At 36.2% G+C, this 21,999-nt stretch overlaps 4 protein-coding genes across 4 annotated transcripts; 2 read left to right on the top strand and 2 right to left on the bottom strand.

The window, feature by feature from the left end:
• The first annotated feature begins 1,367 nt into the window (after nucleotides 1-1,367).
• On the top strand, nucleotides 1,368-3,184 carry LOC112743360 (chaperone protein ClpB3, chloroplastic-like). Its single transcript, XM_072216134.1, has 2 exons — nucleotides 1,368-1,877; nucleotides 2,817-3,184. The coding sequence occupies exons 1-2, from the start codon at nucleotides 1,449-1,451 to the stop codon at nucleotides 3,093-3,095; spliced, it is 708 nt and encodes a 235-aa protein (XP_072072235.1). The 5' UTR covers nucleotides 1,368-1,448; the 3' UTR covers nucleotides 3,096-3,184.
• A 2,889-nt stretch (nucleotides 3,185-6,073) lies between these two features.
• Nucleotides 6,074-10,969, bottom strand: LOC112744539 (chaperone protein ClpB3, chloroplastic). Its single transcript, XM_025794202.3, has 9 exons — nucleotides 10,590-10,969; nucleotides 10,166-10,499; nucleotides 9,659-9,860; nucleotides 9,529-9,583; nucleotides 9,082-9,232; nucleotides 8,219-8,530; nucleotides 7,725-7,993; nucleotides 6,743-7,645; nucleotides 6,074-6,539 (listed from the first exon to the last, which is right to left on the bottom strand). Exons 1-9 carry the CDS (start codon nucleotides 10,797-10,799, stop codon nucleotides 6,264-6,266), a joined length of 2,712 nt encoding a protein of 903 aa, XP_025649987.1. The 5' UTR covers nucleotides 10,800-10,969; the 3' UTR covers nucleotides 6,074-6,263.
• A 1,311-nt stretch (nucleotides 10,970-12,280) lies between these two features.
• Nucleotides 12,281-13,788, top strand: LOC112743361 (uncharacterized). The gene is made up of 3 exons (XM_025792571.1): nucleotides 12,281-12,298; nucleotides 12,637-12,927; nucleotides 12,994-13,788. The coding sequence occupies exons 1-3, from the start codon at nucleotides 12,281-12,283 to the stop codon at nucleotides 13,786-13,788; spliced, it is 1,104 nt and encodes a 367-aa protein (XP_025648356.1).
• Nucleotides 13,789-13,798: 10 nt separating this feature from the next.
• LOC140178777 (protein MAIN-LIKE 1-like) lies at nucleotides 13,799-14,497 on the bottom strand. Its single transcript, XM_072216027.1, has 2 exons — nucleotides 14,046-14,497; nucleotides 13,799-13,970 (listed from the first exon to the last, which is right to left on the bottom strand). The coding sequence occupies exons 1-2, from the start codon at nucleotides 14,495-14,497 to the stop codon at nucleotides 13,799-13,801; spliced, it is 624 nt and encodes a 207-aa protein (XP_072072128.1).
• Nucleotides 14,498-21,999: the final 7,502 nt, after the last annotated feature.

The raw sequence follows: 21,999 nt of genomic DNA on the forward strand, positions 1-21,999 counted from the left end.
TTACAACAAAATATTTTATCAATTCTGCACTTAATTTTCGGATGACACTAACTTTATGAATATTTTGCAGGATAAAGTAAGTACAGAAAAAATAATGAACAACCAAATAAAATTCCATCAAATCTAAAGCTATTTCATTAAATCAAAAGGACTTTTGGTAGGTGATCTCATATACTCATAACCAAAACTAATGACACCAACTTCAAATTTTACATTTAAAACTAATAAAACATAAGAGACAAACATCACCAAAACTAATGACACCAACAACCTCAGATTTTGCATTTAAAGCTAATAAAACATAACAGACAAACATCACTCATAAATATGTAATTTCATTAATCTAAAAATGGTTTAAGTAAAAGTAAAAACACAAACACACATAACACATGCTGAAAATCTCACTTTTTCATAACCATATAAACTAATACCCTACCTATTACTATCTTAGCATCTATTTTCTTATCTGATTTCTGAGTCAAGTCAGTTACCCAACAATTCTAGAAATGCAACTCGAGTCAAGTCTTCAACATATATATATAGTACTTTTTCATCTACTTCAAAAAGCTAATTAATATTTAAGCTTCTTTTAAGTTGAACCATCTTGAGCTAGGAAAAAAAGAAAAAGGAAAACGTTATTCCTTCCTTTTTTTTCTTTCTCTTCTTTTTCTTTGTTGAACAAAGTCAAATAGAATTATGCAAAATTCCCTAAGTCAAGGTACTCCTCTTCGTCCAACCATTTCTATGCTAGCTAAAATGCATTGTAAATTACATGTTTACCTGTTTTTTTCAAAAGCTGATTTTTTTTTTATTTTTTATTTTCATTTTCAATTTCTCTCTCACCTTAAAGTCTTCCTTAATTGTCATTCCACTCAAACTAAGATTCACAAATATAACAAACAAAAAGCATTCAGTGGAGCAATAGCAATAAACATGTGTGAGAAAAGAGAATAGTACCAGTGATGTGGTAAACTCTAACTCTCACTCCTATTTATAGCCATCTACTTCCTCAATGGATGGTTAGGATTAAATCTAATCAACGGTCCAGATTAATCATCCAGAACCTTCTTTATAAATATTTATCCTATCACAACTCTCTAAATGTTTTTAGATTATTCTATATCACTCTTTATACTTCTATATACATCTACACTCTTCTAGAATACTCTATGACCTTCCAGAGTCTTCTAGAACCTTCTAGGGTATTCTGGGACTTTTAGAACATTCTAGAACGTTCCGAAACTATCTAGAGTATTCTAAAATACTCCAAAAAACTATACAAACACTATTATACAAACACTGTTAAATCTAACTTTTTAAAATTGATCGTGACACACAGCAAGCTTCATGTTTATGGGACCCACGGGAGTTGGAAAGACGGAGCTGGCTAAGGCACTTGCTTATTTAATTTGTTGTTCAACACAGAGGAAGCATTGGTGCGCTTCGATATGAGTGCTTACAAGGAAAAGCATGCGGTGTCACGCTTGATAGGGTCTCCACCTGAAGAAGGAGGGCAGCTCACTGAAGCCGTTCGACGCAGACCGTATTCCGTTATTCTGTTTGATGAGATCGAGAAGGCACATCCGGAGCTTCTAGAAGTCTTGCTTCCCATCTTGGATGAAGGTAAAATAAAGGACGCAGCAGGTTGCTTGGTCAACTTCACCAATACTGTTATCATTATGACCTCAAATGTTGGATCACAGAAGATTCTCAGTGACGCCAACGATAACCTACCTTATGAAAATCTCAAGAAGAACGCAATGGAGGCTGCACGCTCCCACGCCCATTTTAAACCTGAATTCATCAATCGCATTGATGAATTTCTTGTCTTCTTGCCCCTCAGCACTGACCAAATCGAAGCCATTGTCACGTTACAGGTAATTCCATCCCCTCTCTCATCACATTATTGCTAATTCTTTTCTTAAAACGAAAAGTAAAATGCTAGGTAGACAATAATCATCTTAAACAATATAAATAATTATTAATTAAATAAAAATATATTATATCTTAATTTAATGTTATTAATTAAATTTAAGAATAATTTATTCTTTTAATCTTAGTAATTCATATTGTTTACAGATTGTTCAAAAATATTATTGGTTATCTATATTTTTCTAAACAAAAAATACTATTGTGACTACCAAAAAATAAATGGACAACTATAGTAAATTATTTAATTTATTCTTTCAACAAAATTCAAAATGCTTTTATAAAATGACAATTTGCATAAATCAGTTAGTTGTTGAAATACCTATTTTGTTATTAGAATAATTAATTCTTAAATAATGAACATAACTCAATAAACAGTCATCTTTTTTGGTACAATAATAATAATAATACCACAGAAATGAGATGCTGTAGAACAAAATATGTTATTTGTGGTGTTTCTTAAAGATTTTTTTTTCATACTCATTGGAAATATGTTGTATATAAACAACATAAATAAACTATATAATTTTGAAATATATATATATATATGAGAAAATCACACTTGTTACTATCTTTCAAGATGTCTGAATAATATTTTCATTCTTTCTATTTATTAAATTGTAAAATTGAAATAACATACATTTTAAGTTATTCAACCAAGATATTTTTTATAATCATTATAATTATATCTATAAATTAGTGATGACTATTATTTAATCGATAATACTAATAATAATATATTTACTATTATTATAATATTCTATCATTAAAAAATAAACCACCTCCACCACTCTGCTGTGTCCCTTATTTAAAAAAAAAAACCATATATTTTTAGGTCTTAATTATTAATATAATTTATTAAATTCAAATAAAAAATTGGAATATAGTTGGCGGAGTTGGAGAAGAGATATGCAAGTCAGCGCGAGATGAAAATTCAGGCAACGCCTGATGCTATCAAACTTCTTGCGAACTTGGAGGATGATGACAAACAATATGGTGCAAGGCCAGTGCGCCGGGTGATTCTGGATAAAGTGGAGGATCAACTTGTCCAACGTATTCTTCACGGAGAATTTCAGAACGGTGACACAATTTCTATAGGCATAGAATCAACATCATCTTCATCCTCTTCCCCCGCCCAACAGCTTTCTTTTCAGAAGCTGAATTAGTAAAGCTACTTCATCTTCTACCACTCAACAAATGTAAAATTCATCTACAAATTTGAGACGCTACTACCAGTGAAAGCCGAGACATTCCCGCTCCAAATATTATTTAATATTATTCAACATCTCGTCAAGGACGATGATACTAAGAATATATATATTTGTTCCGTTTTAAAATAATTGTAACTTTTATTATTGAAAGTATAGAGTTTGCAAATAAAATTAATCTGGTGATACGTGATAAGTGATACCTTTGTTTAAATTACACAACATTTTCGTATCAAATTCGCTAGAAAATCAACTAGTGGTGCAGAACCGATGAAAAAACATGTCTGTTAATAAAAAATACTTCAATAGTGAAAAAAACAAAATAATATCTTAAGAGTTAACCTAATTTCACATTTACTCCTATTCACAATAAAAAAAACAACCACATAAATCTTTATCCTTCCATTTCAGTCGCATGCCGCTTCGAGCCGTCTTCAACGCCGCACGACGGCTGTCCGCAAACCGAAACTGCAAACCACGTAAAGGGTGGCCTCGGGCGATAAAGAAGCCACTGCGTCGCGCCACAAACCGGCGAGGGAGCTGATGCCACAAACCACTCCATGCAACCCATCCGCCAACAACCACCCCTTGCTCCGCGCATTGCTCCGGGGAGAGAGAATAAAAAAATCGTCCGCCACCAACCTTTATAATAAGTGTTTAATAAAATAAATTTATAATGGATTTTATCATAAATTTATGTTTTTTTTAATTAATATATAATTTTTTTAATAAATTTATATATAAATTAATCCTATAAATTAATAATACAAAGTTTATTATCTTTAACATAAATTAGTGAGATATAATTTTTATAATTTCATCGATCTCCTTTTTTTTTAAAAAAAAATAAGACCGTATTTTGTATATATATTAATAACATTAATGTCATGACCATTTGATCATTAAATCAGTAATAATGGTTAATAAAATTATGAAAAAATGATAAATAAGTACTTGATTTTTTGGAAAAATATTTTATTTTTTAATAATTTAAAAATATATTTAAATATTTGACCTTCTTAAAATTTAGACACATCGATTTCTCTATTTACTTGAGTCTGGCAGACTCAATAAACAAAAAAATCAAACATGACTTTTGTTATATTAGTCTGATCGATACACGGATGCACACATAAAAAGATTTTTAAAATTGGACAAATTAGACCTAGGGATCGATATATCCAAATTTTAAAAAAGTCAAGAATTTAAAAGTATTTTTAAATTTTTAAGAATATAAATATCCGCGAGTCGAAAGGTCAAAGACGTATTTATCATTTTCTCTAAAATTATCGATTACAACTTACAATTAAAAATAAATAATAATTAATACCAAGTTATAACTCATCATGACTCATGTACCATAAAAATCTGAGTTATATATATATATATATAATGTAGCTCAAAATTACTCATTTGGAATATTTACAAAATAAAATAGTTCTTTGTAAAATAGTGATATCTTGATTAAAAATATAATCTATGTAAAGTATTATAAGCAGATTAATAGTTAAATTTATCTCTAAAAGATTATTTATTATTTAAATTATTTTTTTTAGTCATATTAGTCCTTAAAATTAATCATTCCATTAGTTAAATGAGGACGTGTTACGTTAAGTGTCACATGGCATAATAATGTGGTAGATCAAAATAGTCCCTAAAAGTTCAGATGTAAGTCACTTTCATTCCTAAATTTTTTTAAATTAATCAAATTAGTTCTCATATAATTTTTTTTTTATTTTTTCTTCATAATATTGAATTTAAAATATTTTTTATAATACTAATTTTAATATTATCTTTTAGACCTTAATAAACAAAATTCTCTTTACATAAAATAATAAAAATAATTAAATTATTATAAAATTATTTTGTCATTTGTATTTTAAAAGTTTACACTTTCAAATTGTAATTTTTTATAATAAAATTTTTTTATTTAAACGAATTTATCAAATTATTGTTGATTATATATTTAAAAATTTAATATTTTAAATCTCACTAAATAATATAATAGTTATTTTAAAATTTAAATCTTTTAAAATTATAATTTTTATTATTGTTTAATTTATAAGGTAAAACTAAATAATTAAAAAATTGATTTGTGAAATTGCTTGTTGAATCTTAATATTTTAATAAATTAGGGATTTAGGGCATAGTGCTTTCTCTTTTTCCTTTGTCCGTTTGAGTTTTAGTGAGTGGCTGTTTGGCTTAGAGTTAGAGAGAGTTTTTTTAATTTTGTACTCTTATATTGTATATAGGTTGGGTTATTTTTTGGGTTTGATTTTTTTTAGCTTGCATAGTTTTAGATTATTGGTATTTGGTCAATTAGGCTTATGGTCCATGACTTATTGACTTAATAATTCTCTAAATCTGTTATTTTTTGTACGGGTTAGATCGAGTTTTTTTGAATGCTGTTTGATTAAAATCTAAAATTTCGATTTAAAAAAAAATCAAAATTTATGCAGACCCCGTTTAATCTGCGGACTAGTCCGTTTAACTCGCAATTTCTTTTTACTTAATCGGACTCAACCCGTTTAGTCCGAAATTTAAATGTGCCTGAATTAAAAATAAAAGCTCACCCATTTAAACGGAAACAGGCCGGCCCAATGAACTTAGCCCATTTTTAGCCCATTTTTATGGCGTACTTTTTAATTTGATACTCTTGTATAGTAGTTGAGGCAGAAATAGTGTTTTTACTTTTTACTACAGTTCTCTTGTAAAATGGAGTTTGAAGCTTGATTCCCCTTGGCTTTCTGTTTGTGTTTGGTTAAGGGATAAAACTGGATTGAATAAGCTAAACTGTTAATAGTTTTTTAAAAATTTCCAAAGCATATTTATTTAATATTCTAAATATAAAAACCAGGCTTGGGTTTTTACTTTTTATTTAAATAAATAAATAATTAAATATTTTTAGGTTTACATAAAGGTGAACAAGTTGCACATCTATGTAACAGGTAGCATTTCGCAACACTCTCTGAGTGTCAATAGAAAACCCATCACTTCGCTATAGGACATTATTGATGAACATTTGTTTAAGATAAAAAATGAGAACTTTTAACACAAGAAATTAAATTAGAATGATTCCCATACATTCCATTTATTGAAACCTGAAGAAAAGAAAGCCAGAAAGGTCTATGCTGAGCCTGGTCTAACCTTCCTGATGGAGAGTTTATTTTCCTCTTTGCTTGTGATATCTCTGTCTATTAAAATTCTGTCGTTCCCCTTAAATTTTCCATTTAGAATCCCCTTGGTGAGTTCGGTCAACACTTTCTGCTGAATCACTCGCTTCACCAGCCTAGCACCATATTTTTGGTCATACCCCCACTCAGCAATAAGTTTCACAGCACTATCCCTTACTGTTATTTCCATCTTCTGACTCTCCTTGGATATCTTCTTCACTTCATTCAACTGTCATAAAGGAACGAAGGATGAGTATTTAAAAGAAACATTCGATATTATTAGAGATATAACCATTCATGTGCTCCTTCCTATCAGATAAGATTTTAGAAGGAGTAGTTTCATGACATGACATCACGGAATAGGGAAAACAAAGAAAAAAAAAAGTTATGCAAAAAATTCATGCAAATCCAAGAGATAATCAATCAATTTACCTGAAGCTTGACTATGTTGTTTATTTGGTCAGGTTCTAGAGGCCGGAACACAATAAATTCATCAACTCTGTTAATGAATTCAGGCCGGAATTCTTTCTGCGCAGCATCCATCACTTCCTTCTTCATGTCTTCATATCCTAACTTTCTTTCCATGGCCACATGAATGACATTGGATCCAACATTGGAGGTCATAATGATGACAGTGTTGGTGAAACTCACTTTGCGACCACTTGCATCAGTCACTCTTCCATCGTCCAAGACTGGAAGCAGAACATCCAAGATGCCGCGGTCTGCCTTCTCAATCTCATCAAGCAGAATAACAGAATATGGCCGGCGGCGAACCCTCTCGGTGAGCTGGCCTGCCTCCCCAGTCCCTCTGAATCCCGGTGGAGCTCCAATCAGTCTTGAAACCATATGCTTATCCTTGTACTCGCTCATATTGATGCGAACCAGCGCTTCTTCCGTGTGGAACAAGTAAGAGGCAAGTGCTTTAGCCAACTCTGTTTTTCCAACACCAGTAGGTCCCATAAACATGAAGCTAGCAATGGGACGGTTAGGAAACGCAAGGCCAACTCTTGAACGTTGGATAGCCTCCGCCACTGCCTTCACAGCAATATCTTGTCCCACAATTCGCTTATGGAGCTCATTTTCTAAATCTAGTAACTTATCCATATCAGATTGTTGTAATTTTGATATGGGTATACCAGTCCATTTGCTCACAATTTCAGCAATATCTTCTACCGTCACTTTTTCCTTCATCATAAGACCGTCGCGCTTGTATATCTCCTTCTCTACATCTTCAAGTTGTTGTTGTAAGGAGCGTTGAGTGCGAGCTAACTCAGCAGCATAGTCATAATCATTCTGACGCTTAGCGACTCTAATTTGAATATTCATCTCACTTTTCTGCATCATAATACAAACTCTTCATTGTGTAAAAGCCGTGCATGAATACTTTTCAAGAAAGAGAAGACTCACCACTCACCAGTTGTTTTATGGTGTGAATTTTAGCCATTAGAGACTTCTCAAAATTCCACCGCTCCGTCAGACGTTTCTCTTCTTTCTCAAGGGAAGCGAGCTCCTTTTCAAGGGAATCTAACTTTGTTTTAGATTCTCCGTTATCATCTTCTTTCTCGAGAGAGCTTCTCTCTGTCTTTTTTGCCTGGATTGTCTCAATTATGTTGGCTAGTTCAGCGGGTTTAGAAGTCATTTCCATCTTCAATTTTGCAGCTGCTTCATCAACCAGATCAATAGCTGCAATTCCACTAGCCTTTAATTAATTCTTTATGGACATTGCTTTCATAAATTATATTTACAGAAACTTAAATGTCTCGTATTTTGAAAAATAAATGACGTTTTTGTGTTTTTAATTAATCAAAAACTTATTTATCTTCAAATTAAAAGATTGGGACTTATTTGTCGTTTTCTAAAGATAAGAAAAACAAGTGTGTGAAGATTGAGGGTGTCAATGCATGTTACCTTTGTCAGGTAAAAATCTTGAAGTAATGTATCGATCTGCTACCTTTGCAGCATATGTAAGTGCATCAGTGGAGATGGGGACTCCGTGATGCTGCTCATATTTTTCTCGGAGTGTCGTGAGTATTAGAATGGTATCATCAACTGAAGATGGCTCAACATAAACCGGCTGGAACCGACGCTCCAAGGCCGGATCCTTCTCGATGAATCTTCGATGTTCGTCCAACGTTGTTGCCCCAATATATTGCAGCTCTCCACCACTAAGCATGGGTTTCAACAGATTAGCTGCATCCATTGAACTATCTACTCCAGCACCTGCAAGTGATATATGGAAGGTTTATATTAAGGTGCATGTTACGCTATGCTATACTATAGTGACTATTATTGTTGTCGCTATATTAGTTATATACTTTAATTTAATTTATCAAAATATTGCTTTTAGAAATCTATTTTTTAATGTCTGTAGAAATAGATTTGTTGGAGGTTGAAAATTCATGTACACGTGAAGTTGTTGAAAATTATTAAATAATTTAACATATTTGATTAAATTATTATTTAACAATTTCAATTAACTTCACATAAAAATAAGGGTATGTAAATTTTTACTTTGTTAAAAAATGTGTGATGAAATTATGAGGTAGATGTCAAAACAAGTGAATTAAATCCAATAACAAAAATAATATTCGTATACCAAAATTAAAATCAATCATTAAAATCTGTCATTAATATATTTATATATAAATATATGTGTAGTTTAATTTATTTTTGATATGTATTTATATTTTAATATATATTTTATATTCTCTAATTTTGATAGCTAATTTTAATTAATAGAACAGATAGCATAGTCGATCAAATAATTATACCTGCTCCCACAATAGTGTGGATCTCATCAATGAAAAGTATAATTTGACCTTCGGATTCGCTTACTTGTTTGAGAACGGCTTTCAACTTTTCCTCAAATTGTCCCCTCAACTCTGATCCTGCAACAAGGCCACCTATATCAAGGGAAACAAGCTGCAAACAGAGAAGGTTTAACTCATAATTAGTTTTTGAGTATGTCATGTGTATATCAAAATCAATCACTAGTATAAAATATATATTTTGAAATATAAAATACACATAAAAAATAAACTAACAATATATGTATTTATTATTTATATATAAATATATCGTAACTGATTTTAGTAGTTAATTTTAATATATAAATAATATTTTTAATCTTTGATGTATGTCTAGTGTGTTAGTTATATTTAGAGATTTGAGTTTAGGACTCAGGTTTGTGAGTTGGGATAGATGTTTCCAACGCATACCCTTCGATTCATTAGAACTTGAGGAACTTCTCCTTCAACGATTCTTTGAGCAAGCCTGTTTCAAAGATAGAGTTAAGTCAAGAATAGTAGTAAAGTATGTAGTTATGGAGCATCGCAACACATTACATACCCTTGGACAATGGCAGTCTTGCCAACACCAGGTTCTCCAATAAGAACGGGGTTGTTCTTCGTTCTCCGAGAAAGAACCTGGATACACCTTCTTATATCACCATCCCTTCTAGAAACTTTGTCAAGTTTTCCGGCTTTAGCCAGCTCTGTTAAATCTTCCCCATATTTTCCTAAGGCTGAATAATCAGCCTTCTTTTCAGGTCCTGTCACACCAAAATCAACCTAGCTTTATAAAATTCAAATGATTACTATTTTACGTACATTAATTTAGTGAATCAATTTTGATAAAGTGAATGTAATTAGTAAACGGAAAAATTGATATAAGTAATAAGGAGTCAATTTTTAGTTTAGTCAATTTTTAGGTTTGACTAAATTATTTTTTAATAACTCTTACCTATTAACTTCACGTCAAGTTAACTGGAGTTGAGTTTTTATGGTGAGACAATCACCTAAAGAAAAATGAAACATACTTAAAAGTTGATGGAGTAACGGGTAGAATTGGAGGCACCTTTTAGAGGGTGATCCCCTTTCTCTGTTTTGACTTGGCGATGGCGCAGATGGATCCCGATTGAGTCCAGATACCAACCACTCCGACCATGAAATCCCACAATTTCTAAATCCTTCATTGCGAAGTCGAATGGTGTCCCTTCTTCAACTCCGTACGGTCCATAGGTTTCTTGGACGAAATTAATGGCACCCCTCTTTTTCTTGGGATCCAGTATACTTTTATTACTTATGAATTTCAATGACCGTATGTACGGATTACCGCCATCCCTAGCTTGCAAGGGAAAATAATGCCCAGAAATACCAACAAGGAATTCACCTGGGTATTTTAGCTTAATCTACAAGACACATATAATAATATAAAATGAAGAAAGGAAGGAAAATAAATAATAGAATAAGCTTGTTAATATATATTATAAGATTATAACCTTTTCCTTTTTGGCCTTGAGTTTTGGATTAGATCCTCCATGTTTTGTTGCTTTGAAACGCTTACCGTGGTTATCATAAACCAAAGTGAGTGACATAATGTAGTCACGATGCTCAACATGGATTTCTCTGACACCGCTGAAACACCCATCGTCCCATCTTTCTCCGCCATTGCCTCCCCAGGGTCCTATTGTAAACACCTTCTCCTCCATATTTGAACTCCCTCCTCCAACTCTTCTCTAGTTCTTCTGAAGTACTAATAAATAATGCATGTATCCATAAGCTTAATATGTAAGCAGAGATATCTATGAGCATAGATGAGTCTTCTTTGGTTTCTTTCTTCTAGTTGACTGAAAGTATTCTCCAAAGTCGTCTTCAAATTAAAAATAGATAAAAACACGTGAACTATTTATTACTTACAAAAATTTGTAAAATATTAAAATAATTTTTTTGTTGAGATTATTTTCTTAAAATTTAAATCTTAAGGGTAAAAAACATATATATGCCAAGGAGAGTTCAAAATTACGCAAATCAGCCAAACGAGATTTTCATTCATCAATCAACCAAAGCATACTTTAATGTAATTTGAATCAATAAAATTCGAATTATATTTCTACATAATTCGAATTGATATAGGTCGAATTATTTCCAAGCATTCTACCAAAATAGTTCGAATCAAGATGCATCGAATTAGGGGAGCATAGTTCGAATTATGTCAATTCGAATTAGTAAGATCACGTGTTAAGGAGGAAGTTCGAATCTTGTTGATTCGAATTACTCTAGTTTGATAATTAAGGCTAATTCGAAATGACTTGATTCGAATTACATATATATAGTGCGAATGAGGATTATTCGAATTACTGTGAAGCAGAGCTCTATATATATGATGTGAACGTGAGTTGCTCTCAATAGAGGGGTCAGATGACTAGTGATGATAGTTTTCTAGTGTTGGTTCACAACAGAGGATCGATTAAGAGAAAAACTCGATCCGGTGTGAAGTTCACCGATAAGGATCCTCTCTATATTATCGTGAGGCCTACGACGAGCTATGATGACCTTGTTAGCTCTGTACTGGTGAAAAGGTTTAAGAAGTTTTCCTATCGCATTCCAACCATGGTACTCCAAGATACTGTGAAGTATGATTGTTTCACGATCGGGAGTGATGAGGACTTGCAGGTCATGTTTCATTGTCGCCGGCAGTTTCCCGAGGTGAGGACACCAAAGCTATTGGCAAAGTTGGTTGATGTGGTATCCAGCTCGGGGGGTTTGAACCGGAATACGCACACTTTAGCCACGGTGGTCGGTTCTAGCTCGAGACCTGCCGTTGCTTCTTCCTCCGTCCCTGCGTACGAGCCACCGATCTAGCCTGTCGCCTCCCCTTCGTTCGCTATTGATCTCAGCGGCAATGTTGGCAATGAGGTTGGTATAGGGGAACATCTTCCGACCTTAGTACAGTGTGCTACACCGGCTGGTGTTGGAGACGGATTGTTTGATGATCCAGATGACGATGATGTTGAGCCGGATATGATTGCTGATGACATTGGCGATGATCTCGGAGCGAGTGACCCGAGAGGGGCTGCAGGTGGATCTAGCTCTGGCACACAGCAGTACCCACCCCATTTTTCATCATTGGACCTGGATGCCATGAGGCAGGATGGGCTTCCTGGGTAGCCTGCTGGATTTGGCGATAGAGATGGAGAAGGGTCTGCTGGTATGACAGAGTTCCAGGTTGGTCAGCAATTTCATGATAAAGATGAGGCCCTGTTGAGTGTGAAGACTTACAGCATCCGCCGAGGGGTACAGTACAAGGTAGTTGAGTCTGACTATCGCCGGTATGTGGGAAAGTGTTCTGAGTTTGGGAATGGGTGCACATGGTTGATTCGGTTGAGTCTCCGGCAGCGCAAGGGCATTTGGGAAGTCAAACGGTACAACAGACCGCATACGTGTCTCGCCACCTCTATCTCCAGCGACCATAGGAGTTTGGATTATCATGTGATAGCGACATTCATTATGCCTATGGTTAGGGCTGATGCATCCGTCAACATCAAGGTGCTCCTAAATGCCACGGCCGCACACTTTGGGTTCAGGCCGACGTACAGGAGGGTCTGGCTGGTGAAGCAGAAGGCTGTTGCTGTCATCTATGGTGACTGGGATGAGTCGTACAACGAGCTCCCTAGGTGGGTGTTAGGAGTCCAGTTGACCATGCCTGGTACTGTAGCAGTCCTTCGGACTAGCCCTGTTCGAGTTGGGGGACAGCTGGACGAGTCTCAAGCTTATTTTCACAGGCTGTTCTGGACGTTCCCACCTTGTATTGAGGGATTCCGTCATTGCAAACCGTTGGTGAGTATTGACGGCACCCATCTATATGGCAAGTATGGGGGAACGTTGCTTGTCGCGATTGCACAGGACGAGAACTCCAACATACTCCTTGTGGCATTTGCACTAGTCGAGGGTGAGAATGCTGAGTCGTGGTCCTTCTTTCTCTCCCACCTCCGTCAGCACGTGACACCGCAGCCAGGTCTGCTAGTTATTTCAGATAGGCATAACGGCATCAAGGCCGCGCTTGAGGCTCCTAATGGGGGATGGCTACCTTCGGCTGCATACCGGACATTCTGTATTCGACACGTAGCAGCAAATTTTGCCCTTACGTTCAAGGGCAAAGACGCTCGGAGGCTTCTTGTGAACGCCGCATATGCCAAGACAGAAGTAGAGTTTGATTACTGGTTTGACATTCTGCGCTCTGAGAATCTGGCGATGTGTGACTGGGCGAACCGGATTGAGTATTCGTTGTGGACACAGTATTGTGATGAGGGGCGCAGATTCGGGCACATGACGACCAATATCTCTGAGTGTGTGAACTCAATCCTGAAGGGTGTCAGGAACCTCCCTGTGTGCTCGCTGGTGAAGGCCACATACGGAAGGTTGGCTGAACTATTTGTCCGCAAGGGGAGGGAGGCCGAGGACCAGCTGGGTACCGGACAACAATTCAGTCAACACCTGGTAAAGTGTATCGAGGCCAATCTGAAGACGGCTAGGTGCTTCACCGTGACTGTATATGACAGGGATAACTCGAAGTACACCGTGGCAGAGACGACTCCGACTGGTTCGTTCTCACTGGGTAGCTATAGGGTCTCACTAGGTTTCAGACATGTGATTGTGGATACTTCCAGGCACTTCATTTTCCGTGTCCGCACGCACTAGCATGCTGTGCCTACTCACGGGTTACTTGGCAGCCATACGTCCACCAGGTGTATCGCCTTAGTTCAGTTTTCAGTGTGTATCGGATGGGATTCACGACATGTCTGTTGGCCACTCGGCACATGCACCGGTACAACCATGCTAGTGCCGCCGACCCCCAGCTATAGCCACCCATCTCCTCAAGCCTAGCCACAAACGGTAGCCATTTGATGTGAATACGATTGCCGGACTTGTCGGCAAACAGATGGGTGCCCAACAACATCATGATATAGGCACGGGCAAAGCGCCTCACCGTCTCCTCATCGGCCCCCTCGGGGCACTCTCCAAAAGTCTCCTGGAAGCAGGTGCAGTTCACTGCGAACTTTTGTATTTGGTTCGCGGGAGGTAACACACCGAACAACTCCTGGAACCACTGCCAAGCTGGCTTGCCACCCTCTATGTATACGTGGAAGTCTGTCAGGCAACCACTGACGTAATGTCCATCCACTGGCAACCCCAACTGGTACGCGACGTCCTGAAGTGTGATCGAGCACTCTCCGAACGGCATGTAGAACGTGTGCGTCTCCGGACGCCACCTCTCCACGAAGGCACTCACAAGGGGCTCGTCCAATCGGAACCATCTGTCATTCAGTCTTGCAAGATGGTATAATCTGGCCATCTGCAAGTACGGAACGTACCTATCATCGAGTCGCATCCCCTGCTGTCGCCGCATGCTCGATATGCAACACCAGGGCTGCGTATTACATGGACCGCATAATTAGAATGATTTACAAAACTACTCACATATAAAATTGACGACAGAAAGAACCAACAGATAACACATGAAATAGAACATATGGTAAACCACTAGCAAAAATGCATACTGAAACGACAAACATAGACCGCTTATAAAACTTACACGCAAAAGCAAAATGTAGTAAACCACTAGCATAACCGTATCATAAAACCGTATCCAAAAAACCACTAGCATAAAGCACATGCATATCCACTAGAGAAAACCACATGCAAAACCACTCAGTTAACCACCTCCGATACCACCAACCTAAACCGCTTAAATAAACCGCTAAAATAAACCATCGACAAAACCGCTTTCATAAACCACTAATACTAACATAAACCACTATCATAAACCACTATCACAAACCATTATCAAAAACCACTAACACTAGCATAAACCACAATCATAAACCACTATAAAAAATGACTATCATAAACCACTATCATAAACCACTAACATAAGCCACTATCATAACCCACTATCATAAAGCATTATCAAAAACCACTATCAGAAACCACTAACCTCGTCGTTGATCACCCCGGTGATATGAGCAACTCCATCCAAACGATACAGCCTCCCCGAATCGTCCCCCATCGCCTGAATATGCCGCTAGAGTCTTTGTCGGCCCAATTCTTGGTCGTTTTCTCTGGGATTTGGTGGGATATGAGAATGCAAAACTGATTTGAATGACCCTGGTTCGAACTCCTTATATAGGCGAAACCCTTGTAATTTGAATCAACTCGTTTCGAATTACCACAAGAAGCAAAAAAGGAGTAATTCGAATCAATATGATTCGAATTCCCTATGTGTCACGTGCTGCATGTAATTCGAATTGATATAATTCGAACTATGTTTATTTAATTCGATGGAACTTGATTCGAATTACTTACAAGCAATGCCATGAATGATTCGACATAGGTCGATTCGAATTACGTTGAAGTGTAGTTCGATTTTTATTGATTCGAATTACATAATATTTGTCTTTGGTTGATACCTGAACGAGAATCTCATTTGACTGATTTGGATAAATATCATCTCCCCTTGGCTTATAACCGTTTTTTACCTTAATAATTATAAAATTAAAGTTGCTTGTTTAATTTTTTTAAGTCATCAATATTATATATATTAATTTAATTAATTTGATTTGGTTGGTTTTTCTTTTAACATATATTATATATATGGAGCAATAATTAATTTTTGTATATATATAATATTTTTTATGTGATTATTGTTTGTGGTTGCATGATTATTCTTTTCATTGTATAATTTGTTTGGCTGAAATTGGGTTTGTTCTCTTTTGTGGATGAGATATACTTCCATAATAAAAAAATTTGCATACTTTTAAAAAATACTCTGACGTTCAATTAAGCTTTTGTATATATTTTTCAAAAAAATGTTCAATTAGATAATAAAAAAATATGCATTTTTAAAGATGAGATAAATGATGTATTTGATAGGTTATCAATTTTTGAGGTAATTATTCATGATGAGTTATTTGTTATCGTCTTAAACACATTTTAACGTTATTGTATCGATACTTGGACTTACTTAATCTCTTAAGGTAGGTCCAAGTCAACCTAATCCTCAATATTTAGCAAAAAAGCTAAGAATAAGAATACAAGACTGACAAGAGAAAAAAAATTTTGGTGGAAAGAATACTTTATTACTCAAGTGTTTGTTACAAATGACTCACACACCACAATACAAACTCTCCTATTTATAGTCATCCACCTCCTCAATAGACAGCTAGGATTAAATTTAATTAACAAATCAAATCGAGCGTCCAGAACTTTCATTCCAAATATTTAACCTATCACATTTTTCTAAATACTTCTAAATTATTCTATATTATTCTTCATACTTCTACATATATCCACACTCTTATGGAATATTTGATGGCCTTCAAGAGTCTTTTAGAACCTTCAAGATCTTCCAAGGCCTTCTGGAGTATTCTAGAACATTCTGAAATCATCATAGTATTCTCAAACACTCTACAATACTATACAAATAACGTTAAACGTAACATCCTAAACTGACAGAGAAGCTGGAGCAGTTCAAGCGGCTGCGACAGTAGATAGAGGAGTATAGTGTAACACCCTAATATTCAAATCCTTATACTCGAGTCATAAGTCAATGATAATAAGGTGGTACAACTCTCAAGGTGAATTTTTATTACATAATTATAAGTGAAATTGAAAGGAGTATTAATCGAGAAACCTGAAAGGAGTAAAAATAAAATCGTGAAGTTGTATCACTCACGCATCGACGACTAAAAGATAAAGCGTGAAGTCGAAAGCGTTATAAGGATAAAGTCATAAAGGAGAATAAGAGAAGGACAGTATATAGATATATAACATAAGTAAATAGCCACTAGTCGCGACCCGCGAAGTTTAGGCCGGCTAGGGTACAGTATAACAGTAGTTGACAACAGAATCTCCTAATCTCTCCCAAAAGAAACATAAGAGCCTCTATAGGCAAGTTCAAAAGAGTTCAATACATAATATAAGCTTTTTAAAATAAAGGTGGAGAGGTTCTAAGCATAATATAAAGTAGAGAATATAAAGATCTTTGCCATCTCTCAGATGAACCACAGCTCACTTCTGAGCACCTGGACCTGTATTTGAAAAACAAGAGATATATACGGAATGAGAACCCCCGACCCATGGGTTTCCAGTACGGTAAAAGTGCCAAATAAATACAATGCATTGTAATAAAAGCTCACTAAGCATCCTAAAATTCCTTTCACCAAATATTCATCCTATGTTCTCGCTAATCCATAAATAGGCAACTGTCATAAGGAAAATACTAAATCTAATTCCTCTTCCCCATGTTTTCCAACTTTCTAACTCTCCAACGAATCAGAATCAGAATCATAAACAGAACCATCACCAGTTATTTTATCTCAGCTATTCTATATCAATACTTCATATCCTCACGTGGAGCAAGTGAAATCACTTCACTGCATCTACCCAGGGAACTCAAATTATCTCATTCTCTACCTGGAGCAAGTAAAATCACTTTACTGCATCTACTCAGGAAACTCAAATTATCTCAGTCTCTACCTGGAGCAAGTGAAATCACTTCACTGCATCTACCCAGGGAGCTCAATTACCTCATTCAATAACCATCATCATTATTCAATTACATCATCAACTCATCTCATCAAGAACAGCCCTCAGCGTCAATCGATACCAGCATGAGGGACCTCTCAGTTGTACAACACACAAGCAATACAGGCAAGTAATACACAATGAGGTACAAGTAGAACAAGTAGCACATAATCAAGTAACATAACATATATGATATAGCAATCCAAAATAATTAGGCAAACCCAAACAATTCAAACATATGCAAATGATGTATACCTGCCCTATGGCTGATGATATCATCTGTCAGTTATATAGCCAACCCGACATGTCCTGGTAGCTAACCATGGACTGAAACACCCATCGCGGAGCAAGTAGGTTTGAGCTACAACCCCCTTGCTACTACCCGCTCAACCCAGAGCCAGTGGAATAACCATTACTGCGGCTACTACCTAGGCGGGTGTTTAAAAGCTCAACCTGGAGCGAGTGGAATCACCACTACTACCGCTACTACCCAGGCATCACAATCTCTGAAAGCTCAACCTGGAGCGAGTGGAATCACTACTGCCGCTACTACCCAAGCGTCACAATCTCTGACCTGGAGCAAGTGGGACGAACCACAACCCTTACTACTATCCAGGTATCTCAAACACTGACCCGGAACAAGTGGGACGAACCACGACCGTTGCTACTACCCAGGTATCTCAAGTGTTCATTCATTTATTCCAAATCAATCATCATTATTACAAAATCTCAAACACTGACCTGGAGCAAGTGGGACGAACCACAACCCTTGCTACTACCCAGGTATCACAAATACACATTCATCCATAATCACTCTTCATTATTACCAATTCTCAAACAATGACCCGAAGCAAGTGGGACGAACCACGACCCTTGCTACTACCCAGGCATCTCAAACATACATTCATCCAAAACTCCATAATTAAACTCATTTATCATAATCCTCCTTTCCCGTCTCATACCCGGAGCAAGTGGACAACGCCACTACCTACTACCCGGGGTCACACGTCACCTTCAACATTTTCCATCATTATTCATTTACCACATTTATTCACTAATCATATATGCATCTCCGGCATACTCGTCGCATGTTCAAGCTTTCTCAATCAATCATAATCATTTAATCATTAATTATCTACATATACATACTCAGTCATAATTCAATGCTTATCACAGCCATCCGGCTCATAACATACCCAGCACTTGCACCATCATCCTCAGTAATTCATACAATCATCATTACTCGTCATTCATCATTGATTCTCACTTTACTTCGTCCACAAGTTACCACATGTCCTAGCTTCTTTTCATTACTAGGCATACTATAAAGATTTAGGACTTAGAGGATGAAAATGGAGGCTTAGAAGTCTGGAATTTAGCTTTCAAAACACAAAAATCAACTTTTGCTAAAAACAGAGTCACGCGTACGCGTCGCCCACGTGCACGCGTTGAAAGTGAAAAAGGAAGTGACGCGTAAATGTCATCCATGCGCATGCGTGGAAAGCAGAAAGATCAAGTGACGCGTGTGTGTCAGTCACGCGTACACGTGGGTGCGTTTTGTGCTCCTCGCACAAAACCAGCACAATACCAGCGCAACTCTCTGGATTTTCTATGGGGCACTTGCATCCCCACATCGACACATACGCGTCGGCCAGGCGCACGCGTGATGGAGCAAAAATATGAGATTGACGCGTGCGCATCGGGGTATGTTTTACCAAAAAATTTACTAAGTTAAAAAGCTGCAGAATTACATTTTTAAACCCCAACTTCCAACACACATAACTTCTACAAAATTCCTTTTTCAACCATTTCTAAACTGTTGGAAAGATCGTTGAATAAACTTTCATAAAAATCCGATTTTTAAGAATTCCAAACTCTGTGGACCGAGTTACAGACCGTCAAAGTTGGTCAAAAATCAATTTTCACCCAAAAATAGAAATCACCAATTTTTCCAATGTTCACAAGCCAAATTTATTTCCACTCATCCAAATGACCACAACCCAACCACATTCACATAATTACACTAAACCAAAACCAAACCTACCTCACCTACATAATTTTACCCAAAACTATCAAATTCCAGACCTCAATTTCTCAAACCTTATTATTCAATAACCAAACCAATTATTCACATATTCAATATCTAAAATTTATCCAATCTCTTATATCATCACACAATACACACATCAATTTACCTTCCTTACCTCTTTCCAGCCTTCGGCCCAAAATTCACGGCCTCTGGCCCAAATTCAGAATTTAAATGCATATTCCACAAATCAATACTCATTATCCAATTCATCAAATTCTCAACACATCAAACATACAATTCACACAATTCTCCATGCAATTCACACAATTCTCAATCCAATCATTAATTTACATTACATATCAACTATGCATATTAGTACCAACCATTTACACAACCCAAACTTAATCCTAGGAGCATCTAGCCTAGGAATTCTCATCACACCACACGGTACTTAAATGAAACTTAAACCATACCTTTTGTAGCCAAAATAATTGAGCTTCTTCTTGAGAGTCTCCACCAACCCTTAGCTCCAAGCCTCACCAAGGCCCCACAACCAATATCAATCTTCCAATTGTGCACCAAAATCACCCAATACTCTAACATCGTCAATTTTCACACTTATAATCAACCTAGGGTTCATGAAATTGATAAATCACAAGGGTTAGAGGGTTTCTTACCTTAACCCACGAAATTAGTTGATGGAACTCACTAATGGCTCATACTAAAGCACTCCAAAACAACAAAAATCACAATATTTCCTCAAAATCCAAACCAAATTCGAATTTAAAGAGAAAAATGAAAATTGGGCAAAGGACAGTAAATTACTCACCACAAAACTTAGATATAATTGTAGAGGACAAGAATAGCGACGCGTGGCCATAAACGGCTCGTCAATCGGAGTCTCAGAGAGAAAGTTATGATGATTTGAAGTTTGATAAAGTTATGATTTTCTCTATTCTTCCTCTCTTTACCATAGCTGCGCCCCACACCCTTTCTTTAAGGTAAAATGAGCTGAAATACTCATAACTAATATTTATATATGTTGGATCTTGGGTCCACTTGAGCCCGGTTCACTTAGTTTAGTCTGTTGGCCCAATTTTAGGCCAACACTTTTAAGATTAGAGTTTTAAATCGTATTTTAAATATTTCTAGCTTCCCAAATTATAAATTCTTATTTCTTAAAATTATTCACTTCTAATTAATTTTCTCAGCCACAGTACCGGACAGATTGCAGCCAGTACTGCCGGTCAAAATTCCAGTGCACGTTCTTTTGCAGAAAACTATGTTTTCCAACTCAGAAAAATCCACTGAGTCCAAATATCATATTTAAATTATCAAATTCCGATTGCTAAATTTTCCAACCATATTCGCTCCTATTTAATTTATTATTTAATTAATTACGGTTTGACCAGGTTTTACATATAACCAGCAGATGTGCGCTGGAGGCAGCGGCGCTGCTGCTTCCAGCGGCGCTACTGGTGGGGCACCGACGGCAGCACTTACTCTGCTGCCTCAACAGGGGGATCATGACGCTGCCACCGCTGCCGACGACAACGATTATCAGAATCTGTAGGGATTAGAGTTTTATGCATTTTTATTTGTTTAGGGTACATTACTTATGTGACATTTTATTGTATTCATACCATTTATTTTTAATAAAATAATTTATCAATTTCTGCTAATTTTAGATTTCTGATAACAATTTCGTTAACAAGAGTTTTATATTGATTTGACTGTTAGTTGTGGCTAAACTGTGCCAAAATAAAAATTAAAAAATAAAAATCCTATCGGCAGATGTACCGTCGAAATAATTCAACGGTAAGTTTTGCGCTATTTGAAGCGAAATGATGCTAAAGTTACCATCGGATTAATTCGATGGTAATCATCAACCCAAGCTCGACAATCCATTGAAAACACTGACAGAAAATCTGCCAGTAATTAGTGTCGGACTAAAAAAATCCGCCGGTAAGGAGTTTTCGGCGCCATTTATACCGTCAACTACAGAACGATGGTAAATCCAACGATAATATACTTAGCAACGATTTTATTTGATTAATCCGACAATAAATCGCATGGTAACCAACATTTTTTTTACAGTAAAAGCAAACTAACTAACACAATTAGTTACTAACCACTTGAACCATTTATTTCATCTTTTAATTTCTGTTCGTCCGCTCGGGCGTTCTGTGGACTAGGATGGACTGAGGCTGGAGCAAAGGCTCGAAGAAGTTAGGACTTGGGTGCGAGCTACTATGCTGGGAGAGGATGCCTGCTTGGATCCACAGAGTGACGGTGTG

Source organism: Arachis hypogaea, chromosome 14 (genome assembly GCF_003086295.3).
Source record: "Arachis hypogaea cultivar Tifrunner chromosome 14, arahy.Tifrunner.gnm2.J5K5, whole genome shotgun sequence".
Lineage (NCBI taxonomy): Eukaryota > Viridiplantae > Streptophyta > Magnoliopsida > Fabales > Fabaceae > Arachis > Arachis hypogaea.

Bases quoted from the DNA above. Each gene is read 5' to 3' on its own strand.
- LOC112743360 (XM_072216134.1), top strand. From the start codon at position 1,449: ATGAGTGCTTACAAGGAAAAGCATGCGGTGTCACGCTTGATAGGGTCT. The intron at 1,878-2,816 runs GTAATTCCATCC...ATTGGAATATAG, and splicing joins AAGCCATTGTCACGTTACAG to TTGGCGGAGTTGGAGAAGAG.
- LOC112744539 (XM_025794202.3), bottom strand. From the start codon at position 10,799: ATGGAGGAGAAGGTGTTTACAATAGGACCCTGGGGAGGCAATGGCGGA. The intron at 7,994-8,218 runs GTAACATGCATT...GTGGAATTGCAG, and splicing joins AAGATTTTTACCTGACAAAG to CTATTGATCTGGTTGATGAA. The intron at 7,646-7,724 runs GTGAGTGGTGAG...ATTATGATGCAG, and splicing joins TTCACACCATAAAACAACTG to AAAAGTGAGATGAATATTCA.
- LOC112743361 (XM_025792571.1), top strand. The intron at 12,928-12,993 runs GTGAGTATTGAC...GCGATTGCACAG, and splicing joins TCCGTCATTGCAAACCGTTG to GACGAGAACTCCAACATACT.
- LOC140178777 (XM_072216027.1), bottom strand. From the start codon at position 14,497: ATGCGGCGACAGCAGGGGATGCGACTCGATGATAGGTACGTTCCGTAC. The intron at 13,971-14,045 runs GTTGTTGGGCAC...GTTTGTGGCTAG, and splicing joins GCCCGTGCCTATATCATGAT to GCTTGAGGAGATGGGTGGCT.